The 23367-nt window shown below is 51.3% G+C and overlaps 1 protein-coding gene across 1 annotated transcript in view; it reads right to left on the bottom strand.

The window, feature by feature from the left end:
• Positions 1 to 23367, bottom strand: part of ERGIC1 (endoplasmic reticulum-golgi intermediate compartment 1) — a 92835-nt gene that overhangs the window by 17594 nt on the left and 51874 nt on the right. The window contains exons 3-8 of the mRNA XM_080942189.1: positions 22336 to 22408; positions 12263 to 12357; positions 8367 to 8491; positions 4075 to 4179; positions 2599 to 2659; positions 4 to 104 (exon numbers count right to left, since the gene is read on the bottom strand). Of these exons, the coding sequence (XP_080798315.1) occupies positions 4 to 104; positions 2599 to 2659; positions 4075 to 4179; positions 8367 to 8491; positions 12263 to 12357; positions 22336 to 22408 (560 nt within the window). The remainder of the gene's footprint in view (positions 1 to 3; positions 105 to 2598; positions 2660 to 4074; positions 4180 to 8366; positions 8492 to 12262; positions 12358 to 22335; positions 22409 to 23367) is intronic.

Genomic DNA, 23367 nt, shown 5'->3' with positions numbered 1-23367 from the left:
CACCTTGTTGGCCACTGTGTACTGGTAAGAATAGAGCTGCTTGCCGCTCTTGTCCTCGTACACCGTGGGCACAATCTTCAAGATGTAGTCATGGGAGGCCAGGGCTGCAGGAAGCACAACACAATATGAAACAGAATGTGTGGTGGTGGGGACGGACCGTCTGGCACACGGTCCAAGTTCAAGTTCAAGTCTCCCTTTTCTCTTCTCCGGAATGTGACTTGCTGGAATTGTTAGATCTGCAATCCATAATACAGAATACTCTGACCTGCCCACTTACAAACGGGGCAGCCATTAATGAGGGGTGCTGGGAAGGCATTTTCTCTGAGATCCAAGTCAAGGATCAGCATGTTTCTGTGAATCAGGGGCCAGGGAGCACATCCTCTTTAATATGTGGACACAAAGAATTATCTAGGAAGATCTCCAGGAAGCGGAGCAGCTTCAGTTTCATCCTTACCTAGACTCGAGAGAGACTGGTAAAATTCTATTTCCCACCATTTCTCACATGTCCCCGTCCGTGATACTTTCCAGGGAGAATGGTGGTGATTCATGAAAGACCCCATTTCATTGTGGGTAGTGTCTGCATGCTTTTCACTTTTAAAATAATCTGGGCTCTGGATTTCAGGAAGAAAAATGAAAAGAATGCTCCGGAAAGAACTAGGTAAGAACTGATCGCTCCCCCAAGGGCTGGGGTTGTAGCTCAGGGGCCAAGCACCTGCCTGGCATTAACATGGCCTTGGCCTCAATCCCAGCACTGCAAAAACAAACGGCAAAGTCAACAAAGTCCTCTTTCTCAACAAACTGCTGATCCTTCAGCCCTGTAATGTTTTAACACAACCCTTTTATCCAGCTCCCAGCTCCTCCCAGCCTGGATGGCGGAAGATGCTGAGTGCAAGGACTAAGTCTTACATTCCTGCCCCCAAACCCTGCACAGAGCCTGGGATGAGGTGGACAGTGGCAGACCTGTTGAATGAATGAATGAATGAATGGATGGATGGATGGATGAATGAATGAATGGGTGGGTGGAATGACTGGACAAAGGATGAATGGATCAACCAGCTACCGATAAGCATGAGCTAATCGAACCTGAGCTGCCTCAGCCTTCCCAAACAAGGACTGAGGCCCGACATCCATCCCTCTTATTCCTTCTAGAACCTTGGACTAGGAACCCCGGAGCTAAAAGAACACGGGACTTCAGTCTTCTGGGCTCCAATCCCGGTCTGCAGATCAGATTCAGACTCCTGTGTGAGAGGGGGGAGCATGGAGAAACATTCCAGCCCTGACCACTGGCCCTGCTGTCTCCTCGGGAAAGGACAGCTCTCCTGGAATGGGGACAACCCCTCAGGGAAACTGGGGAAAGCCCTGTAGCCTTTAAGCTAAGCCCAGGGGACCCAACACCTCTTGTTCATGCCCACAATGGCTCTCAGAGCTCAGAGCACTAGGGTCACATGGGATGAAAGGACAATCGTGGTTCTGGAGACTCCTATGAGATGGGCTCACATCTGTACCTAAACCAGGAGGCCAAAGATCACCTTGAAGGACATGTCTCAAATTCCCACTATCCAAAAATAAAACCTGAAGGAAGGCCTTAGCAAAAAAAAAAAAAAAAAAATCACAACTCTTAATTTTTTTGGTTATTTGTATAAAGAGAGAGAGAGAAAGAGAGAGAGAGAGAGAGAGAGAGAGAGAGAGAGAGAGAGAGAGAACACCACCTTCATGTCTACTGTGTACAGAAAACCAGTTCCCATTTCTACACCAGTAGAAACGTGCCAGGCCTCGTGGAATCACAAGGGTTCTGCCTCAGGACCAGGTACCGTGAACACCTTTCCAAGCTGTCAGCCCAGAATGAAAGCGTGTAGAGGCTGCTTGATCCTTTCACCCGCCTCCCTGTCTCTAAAACTTGGTACCGTGGCTGATCAATATGCATTCAGTGTCTGACTGCCTAACAGCCCTAAGGCATGGTGGCCAGCAGCTGTCCACACTCCAAGATGCAGGTCCCTACCACCCGCCGGGGCTAACAATAATAACACAATAACAAAAACAAATGCTTCTTCAAAGTGACCCAGCGAACATTATTTTTCTTTGCACACTATATACATCCATGCACATATGGGCATATATAAGCATGATGTTATGCGCATGCACTCTTTGGCCCTAAAAGAGATTCAGCACTCTCTGAGACTCTGGAAGGAGCCAATGGTTGATAGGAAGAGTTTGGGCAGGAGGGGAAGAGTCAGCTGTTTTCCCCAACTGGCCACCCATGGAGCTGGTTCTCATAGCATGGATTCTGGTCCTGCTAATGCCCTATGGGATCCAGACGACTGCCTCCACTCAGGACCATGCGGAGCAGTGACTGGTAGCAGTGACAGGAGCTGTTGTCAGAGCTTGGCAACAGAACAGTCTAGGGCTGCAATCTACCTTCTCTAGGGACAGGCTACCCTCTTCTCTTCCCTTCCCAGGGCAGCTGTGGGAAGGGAATGGTGTGAAGCTATGACCTTGGCTTACAGTAAGCACCTGACTTCTGCCCCTCTGGTTTCCCATGGCACCTTCTGGGTGGGGACTTCTGCAAGGGTGGGGGCTACGCCATGCTAAGATACTCACGGTTGGAGGTGAGTCTGTCTGCTCCCCCAAGAGCATTGAAAGCTCCATGAACATTCTGGACCTGCGGAGAAGCAACAGTGAGACTGTCCCTTGGAGGCTGCCACCTTCAAGCCTGGCCTTGCTTGTGGGGACTGACCAGGGCATCATGAAGGGCAATCGAGCCACTGGGCCCAGTTAGCAAAGGCTTCTGGGAGGAGGGATAACGGACATGGATTTGGAGGAAAGCGCCAAGTGGGCCAAATAAGCAGATCCTGCAAAGGACTGACCTGGAGACTGGGCCACATGGAGGGGACCTAGGGAAGTGGGAAGGCGGGTGATCAGACAGTAGGCGGGGTGGGCTCCTGTAGAGAAGATGCTTTTGGAGTATCAGGTGAGCAACCTGACCCTCAGGCTGAACCCACTCGAGCGGGGCGGGGTGGGGGAGTGTTCCGTTTGCTGCCTTTTTGACCCAAAGATTTGGTTTCTGATCCCCAAGGATATAGATGTGGTGGTATGCCCTCTAGGCTGGAAGAGTCAGACCGGCAGGACCCACCCTCAGCCTGACCCACATGTGAAAGACTCAGCACACAGTAGACATTTGATAAACGTTTTGTCAAGTGAGCAGATGGACATGGGTGGGCTCTAAGCTAAGAACGTTTGTGTGCTCTTGTGGAGCAGAGCTGTTGTCCTTTGGTTCTGAGCCTGCATGGAGCCCTGCTTGGCCTTTTTCAATGCCTTAGCCTAGGTCCTGCCCTCCAGCCCCTCCCTCATGTCCGTGCCGACAGCCTTGCTTCATGGGCCTTTCTTGCTTGATCTGTATACTTGATGTGCAGAGGCCTCACCCCATCAGCATCTCCTTCGTCAACCTGGCATAGGTCTTCCCCACACAGGCCCAGTTCCCTGGTCCCCACCTCCTCAGTCAGATTCCTTCGAGCATTCAGCTGAGATCAGCCCTCCTAGGTGACTCAGGCCTTTGGCATTTCGTGTCTACATGTGTTATTCTGGGGTCACGGATACAGGCTTATTGCTTTTCCCGAAAGTCAGCTTAAGTCTGTTACTATAAAGATGAAGGGTTGTGTATGGCGTAGAAGGGCCTCCTGAGGGAAGGTAGTGTGTGTGACACTCTCCTGCCTGGGCCTCGTGTCAGCGCCGTCATGGGCCTGGCCATGTTTAGATATAAGAAGAGAGAGGCCCTCTCCACAGACTGTGCTCTTACTTCAGGGCCTCCAGGGCTCTAGTTTAGTTAAACTTCAGTTCATTAAATACCACTTAGTCTGTGCTGCTCAGTCATAGCATCAGAAAGCAGACAGAGACCGAGAGGACTGAGCCAAACCCTCCCTCGCAGCCCGGGTCCCAGCCTGAGCATCTCTGTCTGTTGAGTGGTTGGTGACACCACTGGCACCTTAGCCACCAGAGGCACAGCCTCAGAAGACATGACCTCAAGTGGGTGACCCTTAGGGACCAGCTCACTGCCATGTTACCCTGTCCCCTGCTCACCTGTAGTGTATCCCCAAAGGAGAGCTTATGAATGACGTGTGTCATGTCTGGGTTCTGTGGCTGGGCTGTGGCACTGTGCGTGGACACATGGAAGTTGCCGGGGACCTGGAGGGAGAAAGGCAGGCTTTATATATCTGGGTGGCTGTCCAAGGGGGTTGACTGCAAGGGCCGTGTGACCAATGCAGGGCATGGGGCACCGGAGTCAGACATACACTGGCACCAGGACCCTGGCTTGTAGTGTTTTCAACTGTATGACTTTGAAGAACAGTACACTCAAAGAAGTATGTGGGACAACTAAGGGCAAGAGTGCCTGCCAAGTATTCATGGGGACCCCTGACACAGAGACTGGACTGCAAATGACAGCAGTCTCTGCCCATCTCTGCAGATTTGCGGTTGCTGGCTCCACAGTGGGTGAGGGGTGCACTGAGCCAGGAGACCAAAATGACTTCCTCGAACTCTAAACCAAGCTCACACCTACTCAAGTCGGGCTCATGGCCGTAGACAGAGACAGATGACAGTAACTTTGCAGGCCAGTGTCATCCCCACCCAAGATCTCGGTGGTCTGCTCACCCTTGCCTCTCCACACAGATCCTTCCCCAGGGCCGTAAGAGGGCCATGAGAGAAAGTGTGTTAAATCCTCGCTTTGATCAGGCCACACCTCAGCCCTCCAAGGTTTACCTCCAAGGCTTCTGGGCACCAGTTTGTTCTTTGAAGAGGGTTATTACGCAACATGCTGGGGTTGTGGCCATGAGCAAGGTGACGCCTAGGAGGGGCAGTAATCCTTAGGTCACGGAGGAACGCTGACCTCAGAAGGGGCTGATGTGATTCTCACGGGGCCTAGGCTGGTTTTTAAAAGAGGAAGCCTGGCCTGGCCTCTCTCTGCTTCTTGTCTCATCGTGCCACCCTTCCTTCAGGATCCTCTCTTCCCATGCCCACCACTGTGATATTGTCTACCGAGAGGTCCTCACCGGAGGCCAAGTGATGGGTACTTGATCCTGGACTTCAGTCTCTAGGTATAAATAAGTTTGCTTTTACTCACCACTGCCTCAGTGTTTCACCAGTGACCCGGTAGAGCCTGCCTGCTCTTCTGATGTATTCTGGCCACTGGCCACACTCAGTCCTCCTCACTAGACCTCATCAACACACCACCCTCACCTCTGCTCACCCCTCAGCCCCACCGGCCTCCCTCTGGGAACGGTATCCTGCACACCCCACCTTACGGCCGTTGTGCCTGCCACTTCCTCCTGGAATGCTAGTCCATCAAGCTTTCCCCCACTGCGCTTAGGCCTATGCGCAGGCTGGAGAGGACCCTCAGCTCTATTTCGGGTACAAGATGTGCTTGGCGAGTTCTTCCGGGGAGTTGGGGGGAGGATTCCCTTGTGCAGAGGCCCTGAAGTCTGCATTTCCCAGGGAGACAGGAAAAGGCCTCAGAGCACAGGCAGCAGAAGCTGGTCAAGGTGGAGGGGAGGTATGGAAAGCAAAAGCCGGTTAGCGAAAATGCCAACCTACACACTGAAAATCCAGGGTCTTTCTTATCCCAGCTCTCAGGGGACTTAGGGGACACACTTCGACAGCCTGGTGTGTGCTCATCCGTCAGGGACTCAGTGCCCTGTTTCAGGCATTGAGCCGGGGTCTTCACCAGCATCAGCCTGGTTCCATCAGTAACGCACAACCCGGGCGTCTGGGGTGGTGCAGGATGTTCTCTCGAGTGAGCGGCGCATCAGCATGGCCTGCCTCGGGGACTCAGTAAAAGTGATTCTCCACATTTGGCACTCCAGCCCAGTTATCACTCTGTGCCTCGGTTTCCCCATCAGAGAATGGGGATGATGACCACAGAGGTTTTTGGAATGGCGGGAGGTGTACAGGCACACGGGATGAACACGCTTTAGTACTCAAGGAGAAGGGGCCTTAGGTGAGCAAGCAATGGGGTGTGAGGAAAAGCCACAGCTTTTAAAAACAATTTCACGCTTCCTTTCACAGCCTAAGTAGTACCTGGGTTTATTTCCATTACAAAGTCTGCACAGGGCTAGGGTGTAGCTCAGTGGGGATGTAGCTAGATACCTACGTCAGGAAGAGCACCTTGTCTCACAGATCTGTTCTAGCACCAGAGGAGGCCGTGAAAAGAAAAAAGCCCTTTACATGATACAGTCATAATTCCTGAGACTGGGAGGTATCTGTCCTGTCAGGTTTTCTGGGCAGTGGGCCAGGCCAGACCTGGGGTCTCTGTCCCCAGGGTTAAGAGAGGGGAGAAGGCTGGCTCCTGGGTACTGCCACCCACTGCCAGCCCTCCAAGGCTGTGACTCAGTAATCCACTCCACTCTCCACCAAATCCATCACAGGGGTCTGAGTCACACCAGCACACGCTGAGCTGAAGAAACAGAAGGCGACACTTTTAGAACCTGTGACTTAGGCACCTACGTCAGTGTCTCTGATGAATTTTAAAAATATATAGCTGGAGTCGCTCCCCGCACCCCTGCCTTCTCTCCAAGGGCAGCCATGATTAGTGAGACTACTGGGCAGGCTCAGTCTGGGCTGCCAGAGGCTGCCAGGGCACCTGCAGTGAACTCTGGCATCTGGCTGTTGGTTAATGTCCTGATGGTTGGCTAAAAGGACCCTGGGACAAGTCTATGTCTAATGACAGGAGGCTGGGGAGGGTCTGCTCTCCTTTTCCTCATACTTACTATGTCACATTGCTCTCTTAATGACAGCTCTTCGGACACACAAGACCTCAACAAGGGAGAGAGGGTGCTGTCAAGAGTCCCCATATTCCACAAAGGGTTGGGTGGACAGTGGTCCAGGCTGTGCCTGGAGAAAATGGTCATAACTTGTGTAATATAGATGCCATATGCAGGGCTCAGAGCCCAGTGGCCGGAGTGCTTGAGTTCAGACCTAGCCCCGAACTCTCAAATGCTACTTGACTCCTATGCTCTGGTTAAAAGCCATCCATTGAGCAGGGCTAGAGAGATGGCTCAGCAGTTAAGGGCACTGCCTGCTCTTCCAGAGGTCCTGAGTTCAATTGTCAGCAACCACATGGTGGCTCACAACCATCTGTAATGGGATCTGATGCCCTCTTCTGGTGTGTCTGAGGACAGCTACACTGTACTTACATTAAATAAATAAATCTTAAAAAAAAATAAAAAATAAAAAATACTCCATTGACTGTGAGCACAGCACTGGATGATCCTTCCACAGATGCCCTGGCCACCCTCCTAGCTCCTGCACGTCTGTTGTCCACGTGCAGTGTGTAGACACAGTTATACCAAAGTGACGGTGGGCATGCCTCCGGAGGTAGTATGCCACCTGAACTGTTAGTGTCCAACGGCAAGTGACCACATTTTCACAACTGGAAGGGAGTACGTGTAGACGCGTGCCTGGCAATCTTCAAATACCACAGTAGACACCCTCCCCTGCAGCCCGAGCGAGGCACCTGCTTCACTGTCTGACTCTATTATCCAAGTGGCGCGTTTTCCCCGAGTATTTGCCAGTGTGTTGGTGGCTGTCATTCTGAATGTGGGGATGTTTGCACAGTACCTGGAAATTCTTTACAGCTGTGTCACAGTGGAAGCCAGCAGCTTCCAGCAGCAAAGTCACAAGAATTGCTAAAGCTGCTTTGTTTTTTTTTTTTTTTTTTTTTTTTTTTTTTTTTTTTTTATTGTATAAACTAAAGTAGGAAATGTTATTAAGAGTTAGAACATAGTTAAAAACAAAGATGGTACTGACTCTACATTCTTTGGGGTGTCTGCAGATAAATCTGTACTCTTCCAGAGGTTTAATGGACCCCAGGCTTATAATATGGCTCTATACCCTCTTCAGACTTGGCATCTTAAAGAGTTTGGTGGCTGCAGTCTTGGGAGGACTTCAGGATGCTGGAGGTAGAGCCCTTCCAAGGCTGCGCTGCTGGGGGTCCACACTAGGAGTGGCCGCATCCTAAACCTATGACTTCCCACAATGCTGTGCAGTGCCCACTCCCACAGGAAGGCCTGTTGACTCTATGTCCTTTTCCACATCAGCTTTGGCCTCCTCCATCCATCCCCATGTCCCCACCAAGGGGACAACCTACACTGAGCTGATCAGCAGATGTAAGGCAGTGATGAACATGTGCTGGCTGTCTACCCAGCAAGGAGCAGCTCTTTCTGAACCCACCAGCAGAGGCTCTAAAATCTCAGGGAATTCAGAGCCTACCCAGTCTTAGGAGAATTCTCAGGCAGTCATGTGCTGACTCTGTCGGGGTTAAGTGGGTAGGGGGCAGGAAAAGAGCCCAGGCAGTCCCCCCCCACCGCCTGCCCCCATACCTTGTTGATGCTGAACTGGCCCTCAAAGCGACAGCCGATTCCGTTGTTCAGTGGGATCTTCATGGAGTTGTCGATGTGGCCCACTTCATGTCTGCCCATCTCATCTTGGATGTCAAGCCCGACCACTGTGGGGGCCAAAGAGAGCAGTCACCCACACCCTTGTAGCATGGGGACCAGCCCACTTCTGCAGAAGCCCCATTAGCCCTCCATGAACACGATGCTACGGGGGAAGTCAGACACTAGGGGGAAAAGGAGCTGCTTGGCTAAGAGCCACAGTACCCCAAACAATTCCCCTGGCGAAGTCGTGGCACCCAAAACAGTCCCACCCACCCCCGAGTGTCCATGTTCCACCATTGTCTAAGGCTAGAGAGAATGAAGAAAGCTAGGAAGGAGCAGAGGCTAGACCAGCCAAGGATGCAAAAAGTCCAGCGTGACTCAGCTACATGCAGGGCCAAATAAAGGCTGCAGGATAAAAGGGGTCTGCCACACTGGGCACCTGGATCCTGACTGTGCCTTTTACCGGTGTGGCTGTGGCTCGGCTACTCATTAACTTCAATGCCTCAGTTCATTTTTCTCTGACATATGAGAAGACAGGCACTGAACTTTCAGTGGAAGGGTGTGTGGATGGAAGAGTTGGTAGGTGTGGCCAGTGCTCAGCCCAGCATCTGACAGGGAGCATATGGCAAGAGCTTTGCCAGCGCCCGTACCCACAGTGCCTCCCACTCTGAGGTCACTGGGTGAAGAGGTTCAGGCATTTATTCCTTCTTTATCTGTCTTTGATTCACACCTTCCTTCACTCAGCATCTGTGACTGAGTAAAGTCCCATGCACCTGCCTAAGCACGGGGGAGGGGGTGGCATCATGCGAAGAGTCAGCCTCCAGGAGCACAGGACCCTTTAGGAGGTTCTTCAGCTCACACGAGAGGACTATGCCCCCCTCTCACACCCTCTCAATGCTGTCCTGACTCCAGCATGGCTCTGTAGCCCTACTGTGACTCAGCGTCAGCATTGTAACAAGGTCGCTGGACTGTGTTCCATGAGATGGTCCCAGTATGCGCGGGGAGAAAGGCTCTTATCTACCATGGGGATGTAGCAAGCTTCCTGGAAGGCACACAAGAGGAAGCTTGCTTCAGAGAAATAACAGCTCGTTGAAAATAAGCTATTTTATAGACAACCAGGCCTAAAGGGAAAATGGGAACAAGCCACTGTCCTCAGTGGGTGTAGGGAAGTATGTGCCAGCCATCGTGAAAGGGCACATGACATGCCCATCACAAATAATGTCACTGGCCTGTAATGAGAAAGCTAAAGAAATGCAGGCAATCCTGCCAGACTCAACAGTTCCGCTTGAGGCCGGACTATATCCCATGTGACAGTAGCTTGGACCTCAGCCTGTGGTGCTTCCGGGCCGTGATGAACCTTTAAGAGTGGGATCTAGAGGGAGGTCCTTACTGTTACAAGGCTAGACCTGTGGAGCGGACAGTGACATCACTGCTCTTTGCCCTCTTTCCTTTGCTTCTCTACCCACGCCATGATCCCACCATGATGTACAGCAATGGACTGGAGCCTGCAAGGCTGACACCCTACACACCTTTCTCTCCACATGCTGGTGATCTCTGGCAGTTTACACTAACAAAATGGTAACATGGTGACTTCCAGAGCCCTACTGTTTAGGACATGAATATGAGAAGAGAGGTCTATACATTTTCAGGTATAGACAGAGTCTGTATTTACAGGTGCACACGAACAGTGTCTGTGTTTACAGGTGCACACAGTGTCTATGATTACAGGGGCACTCAGACAATGACTGCGTTTACAGGTGCACACAGACAGTGTCTTCGATTATAGGTGCACACAAGTAGTGTCTGTGTTTACAGGTGCACACACTAAGAGGGAAAAGAGGCCTCTGCTGTTAACACAGGCTACTGAGGACCCCAAAATCAAATACAAAGGAGTCCTTTCCTGCTTTTAGACATGCATCTATTTCCCTCTGTACTGAAGATCTAACCCATGCTAAAAAAACACTCTGCCATGAAACTACAGTTCTGTATCTGGAAAGTGTTCCCTGAAAAATAGTACCTGTATCAAATGCATAAAGAATAGTACTGTTGTCACAACACATTCACAGTGCTGAGAAGGGGACCTGGGGCCAGGCGAGTGCCTCACCCTCCACCCCAGACTCAGTCTATACTGTTTGAAAGCAGGCTATGAAAGGATACGTATAGTATGACCCCAGTCATGGCCAGAGATGCACGGAAGAGGGGCCAATGGGACAGAAGGGTGTCAGAATGTCCACAGACCCTGTCATTGGGTGGTGGAATTATGGGTACTTTGCTCTCTCTGTTTCCTTGGGTTTTCCAGAGGTACAAAGATGAACATGTATTTTTAGGTATAACATTTTTGAAAGTCTTTTTTGGTGTCCGTAGTGCTAGAACCAGTGTCCTTAGCACGCTGGGCAAACCACTCAGCTGTACACTGCCCTGAAGGTCTTTGAAAGAAAAGCCACTGTGCTGAGCTCCTGCGGGTTCGTGACATAACCCTACAGAGCTGGCAGGGCCCATGGGACCACAGCCCAAGGACTGGCATAGCCAGCAGCCAAGGACACCTGTCCTGTCTGAAGTCACACTGTCTGCATCTGGGACTGAGCCTAGAACCACATCCCTCCAGCCCTTGCTCTGCTGGTCTAGGACTCTGGCCTGACTAAGAATTTCCTTGCTCCAGAGATACAAGCAGCCCTGAAGGAGAGGCTGCCAGATGAGTTATTTTCTTAAGAAGAGAGAAAAAAAATGAAAACATAAAAATAAATAAAAGTGACCTATTTCAACAGTTCCCTGGCCCTGCACCAAGTGTGGGCTAAAAGCTGTGATGTCACTCTCACCAAAAGCAGGAATAGAGCTGAATGTCTCCCTGTCTGTTTGGGCCCACCCAATGTTCTGTCCCTGTGGGCTGTGTTTCTAAGCCATGTCCTGTGATCGGAAGGGAGGAGGCTAACTAGGCTACATCAGGCTGCAGACCTACTGGGGCTGAGGGATGTCTCGAACCTTCACTACAGAGACAACAACTAGTACGGCTAGGTACCATCTCACTGGAAGCTCTGGTAATGGTTAAGCCTAGGTTACTATGCTGAAGGACAGACAACTGTAGCCAAGGTTCATCTGAGCAAAGGGGGCAGGGTCTGCCTCCAAATCAGATTTTTGCTGTGTTTTGTTTTATAGAAATAATTCTACTTTGATTGAAACAGCAAACAAAGAGATCGAAAGTTAAAAAGGAAGATGCCAGGAAACCCTCGCACAGTGTCCTGCTGGCTTTTGCAGCTCTGGGCTGTGCAGGCTGGGGCTTGCACAACTGGTATCTCACCATAACTGTTTGAGAGGTCATGTAACTCCCAGAGGACCAGTCTGTGGCCATCAGCCACCGATAGGGATAATAATAGCCCTGGCCCCACGGTTGCCAGACGAGGCAGCTTTATGGTGTTGCCGCGCTCCAGAGTCTCATGTGGGGAGGTCAGCGTCAGACCAGACCTCAGCTGCACACACATCTGGGCTCATACTCTTACCCTGTCAAGTCCCATCCCTTTCTCCCTTACATTGTCTTCCTCTCCATAAGCCACTTGCTCAAGGCTCTTAGGCTCAACAAACCAGAGAGACTCCACCACCCTGTGCCACCTGCACCAAGGTGCCCTGCAGGGGAAGACGAAGCATCTTTGACTCCAGAAGTCCTCCAGGTGCATACTTAACTGTATTTATCGGGGGGGGGGGGGGAAGGTGGGTGTTGCCATAGGCTCCGTGTGGTTTGCAGTTGGAGGCATGCATGCATTTAGCTCACCCCAGATGGCTCAGCATATCTGCACACAGATAACCCACAGGCTGGCTAGCTGAAACAGGTCTACTGGAATACTCACATTCACAGTGCAAATTGGGTAAACTGATGTTGAGACTGACGTCAATTTTGCCTCCGCTGTCCTTGTCGGGGTCATCAACGTAGAGCTCATTCACCCTAAGGGACAGACAAGTACAGAAATTGGTACTGAGACAGAGATTCTGCCCATAGGGGATGGACAGCCAGGGGCCACCTCGATTGGTGGCCAGTGCTAAACAATCCCAATAGCCACATGGGTACAACAGCATGCCCATACATGTCCAGGTCCCAGGGGGCAGGGCTCCAGATTCAAAGCCATTCTCTAACACAGCTTCACTGGGAGAGAGAGCAGTTCCTCAGGAAGGAGGAGAGGTCCAGTAATCTGTCCAGATTCAAGTTCAAATCCCGGCTCTATCACTTCCTACGGTCACCTCTGTAAACCCATCAGCTGAATGGGAGTAACACTGCTGAACGGTAAAACGAGAAACAGAGTGGTGTACTGCCCAGGGCCGGGCACAACAGGCACAGAGCGCCTGTCCTTTTGGAGTTTCTCCTTATAAAGTCACGGGGGTGAGGTCCAGGTCTCCCACAGGACCAGACGCCTGGACTGGATTCCTAGAGCTGCTGTAATCAAGAGCCACAAAGCCCAAGACTTTACCAAAGCTTACCACGTGTGTGCACTCTCCCCCCTCCCTCCCGCACCCTCATACAGCCCCACCCCCCGTGCTTCTCTCTGGTCCATCGGGCTTCATGTGAGCACATCTGCCACGTTCCAATGTGGCATATAGGTTGCATAGCCATGGGCCGCAGGGGCAAGCAACGAGATCACTCTTCTATCACTAAAGTTACAGGGAAGAAGGCCCCAGACGGCCACACCGCCCCACAGCCGGGGACGGTAGCAACCCACATTCATTCAACATCTATGGCCTGTCAGGTAGGAGAAATGGCATCAAGCTGGATCTAGTCTCTTTTGATCAAGGTCACAGGCAGAACCAGACCTCACTCACCTCCTAGCTGAGTGCCACAAAGAGACCCCGGAGTCTCCAAGATGGTAAAAAAAAAAAAAAAAAAAGCACGGTCTCAGCAGGGGAGGAAGGTCCCTGAAGCATGTGCCAAGGCCTGCAGTAGGGAGGGTTTAGGATAAGGGTCTGCGAGAGGGTCACAGCAGGCAGATGTAGTATGAGAGACAAAGAAGTGTGACCTATTCTAGCCATGTTCTGGTGCCGGGACACAGCTCAGGCGGTGTATGTGACACTGAGGTGACACTGAGCGTAAACACATGGGCAAGCTTGTGCCTCAGCAGGCTTGAGACCCGAAGAGCCACCATGTGCCTAAAACGCCAGATCCTAGATGTCCACAGTGGTCCAGGACACACGCCTGCTAGAAGTAGGCATGGCAGGCTAAGGGCGTACACGGGGATGGGCCAAGGGAGGCGTGGAAAGTGGGTGGTTCCGGTTCTTCTTCCTCACTAAGCCAGGGGCCCTTGGAGAATGAAGCAGAAGCAGGAAGGAGGGAGGGGGCTGGGTTTGGAGGCTAGCTGCCCAGATAATTCCCTACAGGGAGGAGGAGCCCCATCTCTAGGCCTGGTCTCAAAGGCCGCTCAAGTGAGCAGTGTCGGAGAAGGCGGCTGGGTTATGCTCAACACTCATGGATGAGGACCAGGAATGCTAGCCAGTAGAGAGGAAGTTACAGGTGACAGAAGTCCTGCTGTCCTACCACACAGGCATGGCGACTGCAGTCACGGCACACTGCGTACTTCAAATTAGCTAAGAGACTCTAAACGTCTCTCACAGAGAGCATCAACGTTCGTTTAAGGTAAAGGACATACTAACTAGATGAGTTCATCAAAACCATCGCCTTGTGCTCCATTTTGTCAATTAAAAATGAAACAATATGGGGTTGAAGAGATTGCTCAATGGTTAAGAACAGTTACTGCTCTTGCAGGGACCCATGTTTGGTTCCCAGAACCCAAATTAGGCAGCTCACAATGTCTACAACCTCAGCTCTAGGAGAACCAATGCCCTCTTCTGGCCTCTACAAGTTCCTGTGCACATGTGTGCGCATGCGTGCACGCGCGCACACACGCGCGCACACACACACACACACACACACACACACACGTTAAAAAACTTTTCTTTTAAAAATCTATAGAACAACAAAATAACCCAGACCAGTTAGAACCTTGGGTCCTGCACACAGGTTGTCCTGGGACTCTTGGGAGCCCTGTGGATGACTCTCGTTGGGAAGGAACAGATCGAGCCCAGCAAGTGAATTTTGTTTTGACTGAGGCCCCATCTGATGTGATACAGCCAGTGCTTATGAGAACTATGGCCCAGGAACATGTTTCTCTGTGGAAACCACAAATATATACCTGGGGACATGAGCCACAGGGGTTCTTTGCTCTTTGGGCTGCCGGCCACTGAGCCCATTAAGATGGGCAAAGGGGAGAGGGATGCCCCCAATCCAGGAAGCCAAATAAATCAACTGTGTCAACCTATGTGCTCCTGTGCCAAGTCTCCGTTCCTATTCTAGCGTAGGAATGAAGGTTCAGAGGACGAGTGTTCTACCCCAAGAATGCGCAGCAGAGGACAACTGGGTCAGAACCTCAAGCTCCACGTTTTCCAAGGCCACCCAAGTTCCTCCTCTTCTCATTATCTAGGGTGAAGGGCAGGGCATGAGGTGTGGGGGAAGGACAGGCAGTTGCTCAAGATTCTGGTTGGTATTGTACAGAACCAGCAGATAACAATCGAACAGGCCGTGGGAGATCCAGTCAGGAGGACCCGTTTCTGCCCAGCCAGATTTTGCCCTCCTGACACTCAGCACCTATTTCTACCACAGCCTTAATGCCAAAGGATTGTCAGTCTAGTGAGGAAACTGCTGTGAGATTAACTGGGCAGTGGCCAAGGGAAAGGGCTTCCCTTCCCAGAGACTCTTCCATGAGCGAGCGCTCACCTTTCCCACCTGGTAAACCTAGACCTCCGCGCACTGCTTGGGGATTATGGGATGAAGTCATCCCTGGCAATCCTGGGAGATGACCTCAGCACAGTAAGGCAAATCCCAGGTGTGGCTCAGGTGAGCTCACCGCCCCTGGGGAGGCTTCTCCCAGGCATGGATCCCTGTCTCCCAGCCAGAAGAACTGGAGTGGTCAGATGCCAGGGCTGAAGGGCCACACAGTACAAAGGGGCTGAGGTGCCTGAGGGGAGGCTAAATGCACAGCCTGTGGCAACCTGGGCCAGTGGTTATGTAAGGGCAGAACTGGCTGTTCCCCCTGGCTGTAAGATATATATGGTTCAATTGTCTGCACGGCCTGCTGATGAGGTCAGCAAGGCTGCCTTCCGTGTCCAAGGCAAATGTTCCAGGCCAGCTAGTTTCCTGCCCCCCCCCCCCCCCCAGGTACAGCCTCAGCCGCCCATGCAGAGCTGCCAAGGCTGACTGGGTCCACTGGCTGGGCCTGAGCCGGTTATAAAAGGCCAGCAGCCTTCCAAAAATCAGCTCACCTCAAAGGAAAGAAACATTCTTGTGGGTATGCTACAGCTTAGGGACTCTCGCTGGCCTGACATCCCACAGCCAGCTCAGGAGGTAAGAAGGCCTGTGGGCTCCCCTCCTGCCTTTGTCTTTAGAAGCTGGGGTACCTGGGACAGGGCGCTTCACTTCTCTGAGCCCCAGCTTCCTCATCAGGGTAACTGGAGAAGTCCTGGGTGGAGTTCACAAGAAGCAGATTAATCCAGGACAATAGAAGTCTAAAGAATGGCAGGAGGAGGGGGGAGGTGCTAAAGAACCTTCTAGATGGCAGAAGTCGGCTCACGTATCACGGCTCAGATGAGACAATGGCTATGAAGGTGAGATTCACTGACTACTGAGTTCTGGACTTGTGCATCGGCTGTAAGTCATACACACCTCACTGAGAAGCAACCGGTGAAGGAAAAAGAAAGGAGAAAGGAAACGAGTTCTTAACACCTCTCTGGGCCACTGAGAGGCTAAAGCTGCAGGCTGCCCAGGCCAGGCTGTGTGTGCGTGCATATGTGTGCATGGTATGTGTATGTGGTGTCTGTGTGGTGTGTGTGTACATACGGTGTGTATGTATGGTTTGTGTGATGAATGTGTGATGTGGGGTGTGTGTGTGTGTGTGTGTGTGTGTGTGTGTGATGCATGTATGTGTAGTGTATGTGTGTAAGCACATGTCTCATTTTCTCTCCAGGACTGACCATAGGCTCTGCTTGGCAGAGAAAACACAATGCCAAGAGGCCAAGGTTTGCAGTGCCTCCTGGTAGACTGAGCTTGGACAGTGGGCTTTGTTCTCTACAGACTCAGTTTCCCCAGAAATAGAAAGGGGCTTTCCCAGAACACGTGATAGTCCATTTCTATAGGATTTCTATCCCCGGGTTCAACCACTTGAAGTTCAAACAAAACAAACAAAACTTCTCAGAAACAGACACTGAGTCTGTATCAGACACGCACAGACCTCTTACCTTGTTCCTTATACAATATGGTGTCGCAACTATGTGCACGGCATGTACTATGGGGTAGCATAAGTCATCTGGGGGACCTGAGGTAGGTGGAGGAGGTATGCCGGTGACATGAGAATGCCACACTCTCTATGGTCCCAGCAACCCCCAATGACTCTGCATACACCAACGAGGAGGTGGCCAAGGAGGCCAATGAGAACCAGGAGTCTTGAGCATAGTCTCACTACAGACTGAAAGCTCAGCCTCTAGCCACGACTCTTATCATCAACGCCAACATTTAATGAGATGAAGCAATGGGGACACTAATCCATGGCCAGCCACCGTGGTGACGGTCGAGTGCACAGTGCATGTGACCGGCATAGCACAGCACTGCCCGGTGTGTTCTGCCCCACTAAAAGCTGGAAGGTGCTGGGCTCTTGCATGTGGCATCTCCTGTCACAGAGCTGAACAGTGCTGGGCAGATCACTGTGTCCATGGAGCAGTACAAATAACCGGCTGAGATCACACAGCCTAGGGGAGTAAGAGGAGGATGCCTCCAGGGACTCGGTGTCTTGCCTTTGTTACTGTGTCAACACTGTCTGCAGAGGACAGAGATCACTGGAAAGCAGGGCACCCCCTAGGGAGACTTGTGATGCAAGTGTCACTGTCTTTTCTGATCACCTTCAGATGTACCATTCCAGGGCCTCAGGGCCTATGGGATATAGAGGTCCCTAGGTCCAATGGCTTTCTGTTCTAAAAACCTCCCTCTATCACTTCCTCTGTCACACCCGAGGAAGCAACAGTGTCACAACCCCCAACCAGAATGAGGCCTTCTGAGCATTCTGTGAAATGAACTCAAACTTGGGGGGAAGGTGCACAGGGGAGTGTGGGTGCCAGGTTCTCAGAAGTCCTAGAAAGTGGAAGAGTGTCTGCTGATGGAGGAGTGGGGGGTCACGTTCCAGGTGGGGGGCACCAGCCATACACAGGGAGGAGGTGGGTGAGAACTGGCCTTGTAGGGAGAGAGGATGAAAGGCTTGGGAGGTACTGGTGGGGGGATGTAGGTGGAATGTAGCCAGAGGCCTTGAGAGTCTAGGCTGAGGCGTGAGTCTGATGACATCTATGGAAAACAATTTTATTTGCTTTTCGAAGAGCACTTGAATAGTTCAGATTCCTGCCCAAGGTTGCTGGCCTCCATGCTCAACAATCTGGTCAAATGGAAACTTCCATGTGGCAGGGAGGCTGTGGTGACTGGTGGGTGGGAGTGGAAGGGGAGATGGGCAGGTTGACCAGTAAGCCTCAAGAACCCTGACTTCTGTAGGGAAAATACACTACTGCCTACTGGATGAATGCCCCCCATAGCCAGCTGCCTGGCCGCCCCTCCTCCCCCAGCAATCACCCGACTCCTTACCAGGGCCTGCGGCTCATGTTCACCCTTCCCCAGATCCACCTTTCAGAGGTGAGCTGAATAACCAACCTGTCCCTCTGTGCCCAGAAGTCTTCAATCCTCCCATTGCTAAGGGTGAGGATGTTCCATGGTGTGACAGCTTAGTCCTGTCAGCTTCAACTGAGACTCAATGTCATGGTCTGAATATCTTAGCCCAGGGAGTGGCACTATTTGGAGGTGTCCTTGTTGGAGCAGGTATGTCACTGTGGGTGTTGCCATACTCCTGCCTTTATAATAGACTGAATCTCTGACCCTGTAAGTCAGCCCCAATTAAAAGTTGTCTTTTATAAGACTTGCCTTGGTCATGGTGTCTGTTCACAGCAGGAAAACCCTGAGACAGAAGTTGGTACCAGGAGTGGGGTATGGCTGTGATAGGCCTCACCATGCGTTTGTTTGGAAGACTGTGGAGTTCGGGATTTTGACAAAGTGTTAGAATGCTTTAAATGGGGCTTAATAGGCTATCCTAGTAGGGATATGAAAGACTTTTTTTTTTTACTGAGAATGATTGGAATTATACAGACCTAGCCCAAGAGGGTTCAGTGGAGAATTTCAATATGTGACCTAGAGACTGTTGATGTGGTATTTTGGTGAAGAATGTGGCTGCTTTTTGTCCTTGTCTGAAGAGTCTGCTTGAGGCTAAGGTGAAGAGACTCAGATTAATTGCATACAAGGGAAGTCACAGAAATTCCTATTATAGACTTTGTTCTTCTGTTAAGTGTCATGAAATATGCTTTGAACAAGCATAGCAAAACTGAGAAAGAAAAATATAAAATATATGGCTCAAGTATTAATGGGGCACCAGGAAGTGAAATGGAGCTAAATCCTATGTTCTAGGAGAAAACAAGTTAAGGGAGTAGGATTTGAGGCAAGATCCTACCAAGCTAAGTTTAGGTCCAGGCATGGTGGTACACACATTTAATCCCAAGAGATAGGCATGCAGATCTAGGAGCCAACTCAAGGTAACCTTCAAGCTCCTACTTTCTGAAGTAGCCTCTTCCAGTTTGCGACCTAATTCTTGAGTCTCCCAGTCAATAGGTTTGAAGTTTAATTTCAATGTATTATCATTATTATATATGTGTATGGTGTGTGGGAGCACACACACATAGAGGTCAGGGGATAAGTCTGTGGAGTGGAGTAGGTTCCAGTGACCCAACTCAGGTCATTAGGTTTGCATAAGAATATGTTTTGCCCACTGATGCTTCTATCTCTAACCATCAATAATTTTGACCAAAAAGCTGTGGCTTTCACGTACTTGAGGCTTTAAAACATGCCCCGTACAGTCAGGAGAGATAACAGATTAGGGTGCCCACGCTGTAGGTGTCCACAGGTCCAGTGCTTAGACTCTGCTTCCCTTTCCCCCTTTTACAAACCTACATTTTTAGCTTCTTGGTACCCCAGTTTCTCCCAGAAACTTCAAGAGGTTTAGTGACAAATTTTAAGGTAATCATTGAAGATGCTAACCTGGGCATATGAGACTAGTGTGTGGACACTTACAATACCTAGAAAGCACCGTAAGGATAAAACAGAGTGGAGTGTCTGAGGAACTCTTGTTTTATTGTTGTAAATCCCTACCGGGTGAGTAACTACCAGAGCCTGCAGGGGCTGGGCCATCCCACAGTCACTGACTGAGAGGTGGGTACTTCTGAATATCCCATGGGACACCTTCTTTCCCCATTGACACCAGCCTGACCAAAGCTCAGGTTGGAAGTCAAGCACACAAACAAACCCACCTCCCTCTAATTCTGCAGGGCCAGAATGAGAACCTCCCATCACTGGCAGCCACAGGCCAGGGCTGTGTCATGGTCTCGTTTCCTTGAATTATGGGCAGCCTCATGGCAAGAGGGACCCCCTGACCCTCTGTGGTCACAAAGCCAGACAGGATCAGTGGCCTCCTCAAGTTTTTCAAGTGGACCCTTCAGTTTTTCACCAACCTATATGCTTCCTGGGCAGGGCTGACTCTATAAAGAAAGGGGCCCAATGGGGCAAAGCAGCCATTCATTTCTAGCCTGCGGTGTTAAGTCTTGGGCCTGCCTGGACCCCTGACAGGTCAGTACCACAGTGAGGAAGCACAAGAAGGGAGGGACATTAGGCTCTCACCAACAGCAACGAGTAGCCAGCAGGCCAGGTTTGCGTTTCCTCAGCCCTCTTCCTTCCTCCTGGGACCACAGCATCCAAGAGGTAGGAAGAGGAAGTCCCTGAGCAGGGAGGGGTGCCTTGGGGAACACACGGTTCTCTGACACTGACAGCCCTGCCCTAGGTAAACAGTGGGCAAAGTCCACTGTCTGGGCTTGCTTGAGCGGACCAGCCTGCTATACAGCCTTCGTAGGCCCACGCTCTGACATCAAAAGTCACTTGTATGTGGCCATGCCTCAGTGTCGAAGGCACGTCTTCACTGGACTGTGTTAAGGCTTCCTCAAGTGTTATGGGGGAAACACAGAGACACCAAGAGACAGGATCTGACAGGTGACGAAGGCCACAGGCCCGGGGCTAAGTACTCTTTACTCAGGCCATCCTGTTCAGTCTTCAGAAAGTACCGGGTCCGTTGTGTGTCCTCCTCCCTGCCCTCACTATCTTGCTCCACTGAGCACCACTGTTTCCTCAAAGCACTTTCCCCTACTCCCCTGGGGTTTTGCAATGACTTGTATTAGATGTTCAAGGAGCATGAAGTTTACAGAAGACAGGAGGACTATGCATGGTGACATCCAACTGTGATTCCAGGACAGTGGGGGGATAACTGTCGTGTGGTCTGCTTGTATCCACAGCCAGCAGACACAGATGCACTGCACTGAGAGAAGAGCTTTAGGAGCACACAGCCAGAGCCCAAACACTGCTGACTAAGTGATTACAGAGCCGTGTTTCCACCTGGCCTGGCCTCTGAGCTCCTGCTTGCCCGCTTTGCTATAGCCATGCCAGCCTTTTGGTTCTTCAGACCCTCACAAGCCATCCCTGCCTCCCCCGGGGCCTGAGCACCTGCTGCTGTGTCTGAGAGCCACCTGCCTGCACACCTGCACCTTACAGCTGTCACAGGTGCACGTTGCTGCCACCTACTCAGAACACACCAGCCTGCAAATGTCTGCCTGGCACGCTGTCTGTGTTCCAGGGTGTCTCATCTCCCCTCACACCCCCCATCCCACCTCTAGTTTATGACAGAGTAATCCCTGGGAGACACAAAGAAGATGCTCCCCATGGTCACAGTCGCCTGTTGGGGACTGTGGGGGGACTTCTGGTCATCCCTACATGGTCTGTTACCATGGAAAGCAGACAAAGCTTTTCCAGAGCTGGAAGTGTGACGTTTGAGTCTGGCCTGCTCTCCCTCCTTTGACTTGGGGAGGTTCCGTAACTTGCCGAGGGTCACACAGCATTGTAGTATCCTGATTCTGGGTCTTTTAATGTCTTATGTGGTGCTCTCTCCACAGGCCCATGAAGCTCCCCGGGTTAAAATCGGTGTCAAAGTGACAGGGGACAGTGGCAGGTGGGCTAAGAGGAAGTGGACCCAGCTTCTCAGAACTCTGGAGCTACCTCACTTGGTCACTGTGGGCAAATCTGTCATAGCCTCAGTTGCCCCCATAAAATGGGGGCTGTTTGGTGACAAAGGGAGTAAGATCAGCTGCAGTTATGACGTCTGGTTTTAGCTTCCTATTGTTTCTTGGCTGAGAAGGAAGCAAAGGAAACCAAGACATTCCATGAGTAGAAAGAGAAAATTCCAAGGCGGGCAGGAGAAGGGGGTGCCAGGGCCCCGCCCCAGGACAATTCCACAAACTGTAAACACAGCTTCAAAGAGGCTTTGAAGCATGAGGTCAGGGCCCAAGGCAGGAGGGTTACCAGGCTGTGGGTGACAACTAATTCTGGAATCAGGGATGGAGGACTGCGGTGTCAGCTGCCGGGAAACACACACTGACTCCTGAACATAGGCCTGAGAAACGAGAGGGGCTTCCAGGAGGGCCACCTTGCCCTCTGAGCACCTTTCAGTTACAACATCAAAGGACTCGTGGAAAACTCACCAGCCAAACTTGGGGCCAGTGGCGATGCGTGTGCGACTCTGTTCTGTCCGAGAAGGGCTTTCACAAAGTGAGGCTCAGTTTTACTCCAAGCTCAAAGCCCTTTCATGATGTCACATGCTTGGAAGTAGAAGCAAGCCAGTTGTTGAGGCTTCCATCCCTTTCCAAACTGCCCCCTCTTCTCATCTGGACCCCAGAGAGCCAGTTGCCCCAGAGAAAAATGACTTACACTTCTGTGGTGATGAATCCAGTGAGCTCCGACAGGAAGAGGAAGAGGATGAAGAGGCAGCAGCAGATGGAGACTGTGGGAAACACAGACAGCGTTAGGGGTACAGGATGTTCCACACAGGAGGCCAGGCCCCACTGCCCTTCCTGCTACCCTGGAGGAAAGCTGCTTAGAGACCCCAGCACACACACAGGGTAAGGGAGCCTTTGCAGAGACCATCAAAGCCCCTTATTCACTGTCTCAGTGTTACCCTCCCTTCTCACTCATGGTTTCAGCGTGATTCCCAGAAAGCCTCCACTGGCTTGATTCTGTGATCAGGTTGGCCTCCTCACACAGGTAACGGGCCCTGCTCGACTCCTCAAGATCGCTCTGATGCAGAGGTCGTCCTGGAGGAGGGCTGTGTGCTGGTAGACCAGGTGCTTTGTCTGGCTTGAGTGCTATGTACGCTAGAATCCCAAATCCACACTGAACATCTGGGAGATGCCATGTGAAAATCCAGATGTCCCACATCAGTGAAGCAAAGACTGAGGCACAGCCTGCCACAGGACTGGCCCTCTGTCTCTAGCCGGTGTCCACCTTGGGAGTTGTCAGCTTTATGACAGGGTGAGAACAGACTCCCGCACCAGAAGCCATATGGCAGTTTGGACCCTTCCCAGGTTAGTGACATGCACAGTTCTGTCCTGAGGCTGGCCAGTGGCAGTGGGCCATTTCTCCTGGTCAACATGCAGTCATCACGGGGACAGCCAGGACAGTCTGGGATGGACTTCCATTTCTCTCTCTGCCTTTTTTGGAACTAACAGCAGCATCACTGTGACACAAGGCTGTGGGTAACAGTAGAAGAGCATCTCCACCTATGTCTGTCTGTCTGTCTGTCTGCCACCTATCTACTTTCCTCTCTGTCTTCAGGGAGGGGAGGATGATCATTTTTGAGCACCTTCTCTCTCTCTCTCTCTCTCTCTCTCTCTCTCTCTCTCTCTCTCTCTCTCTCTCTCTCATAATATATATATGCATTAACAAACTACCCCACCATGACAA

The sequence above is a fragment of the Micromys minutus genome (assembly GCF_963924665.1).
Source record: "Micromys minutus genome assembly, chromosome: 31".
Lineage (NCBI taxonomy): Eukaryota > Metazoa > Chordata > Mammalia > Rodentia > Muridae > Micromys > Micromys minutus.
Note: the sequence above shows the minus strand (reverse complement) of the source record. Positions and strands in the feature narration are given on the sequence as shown.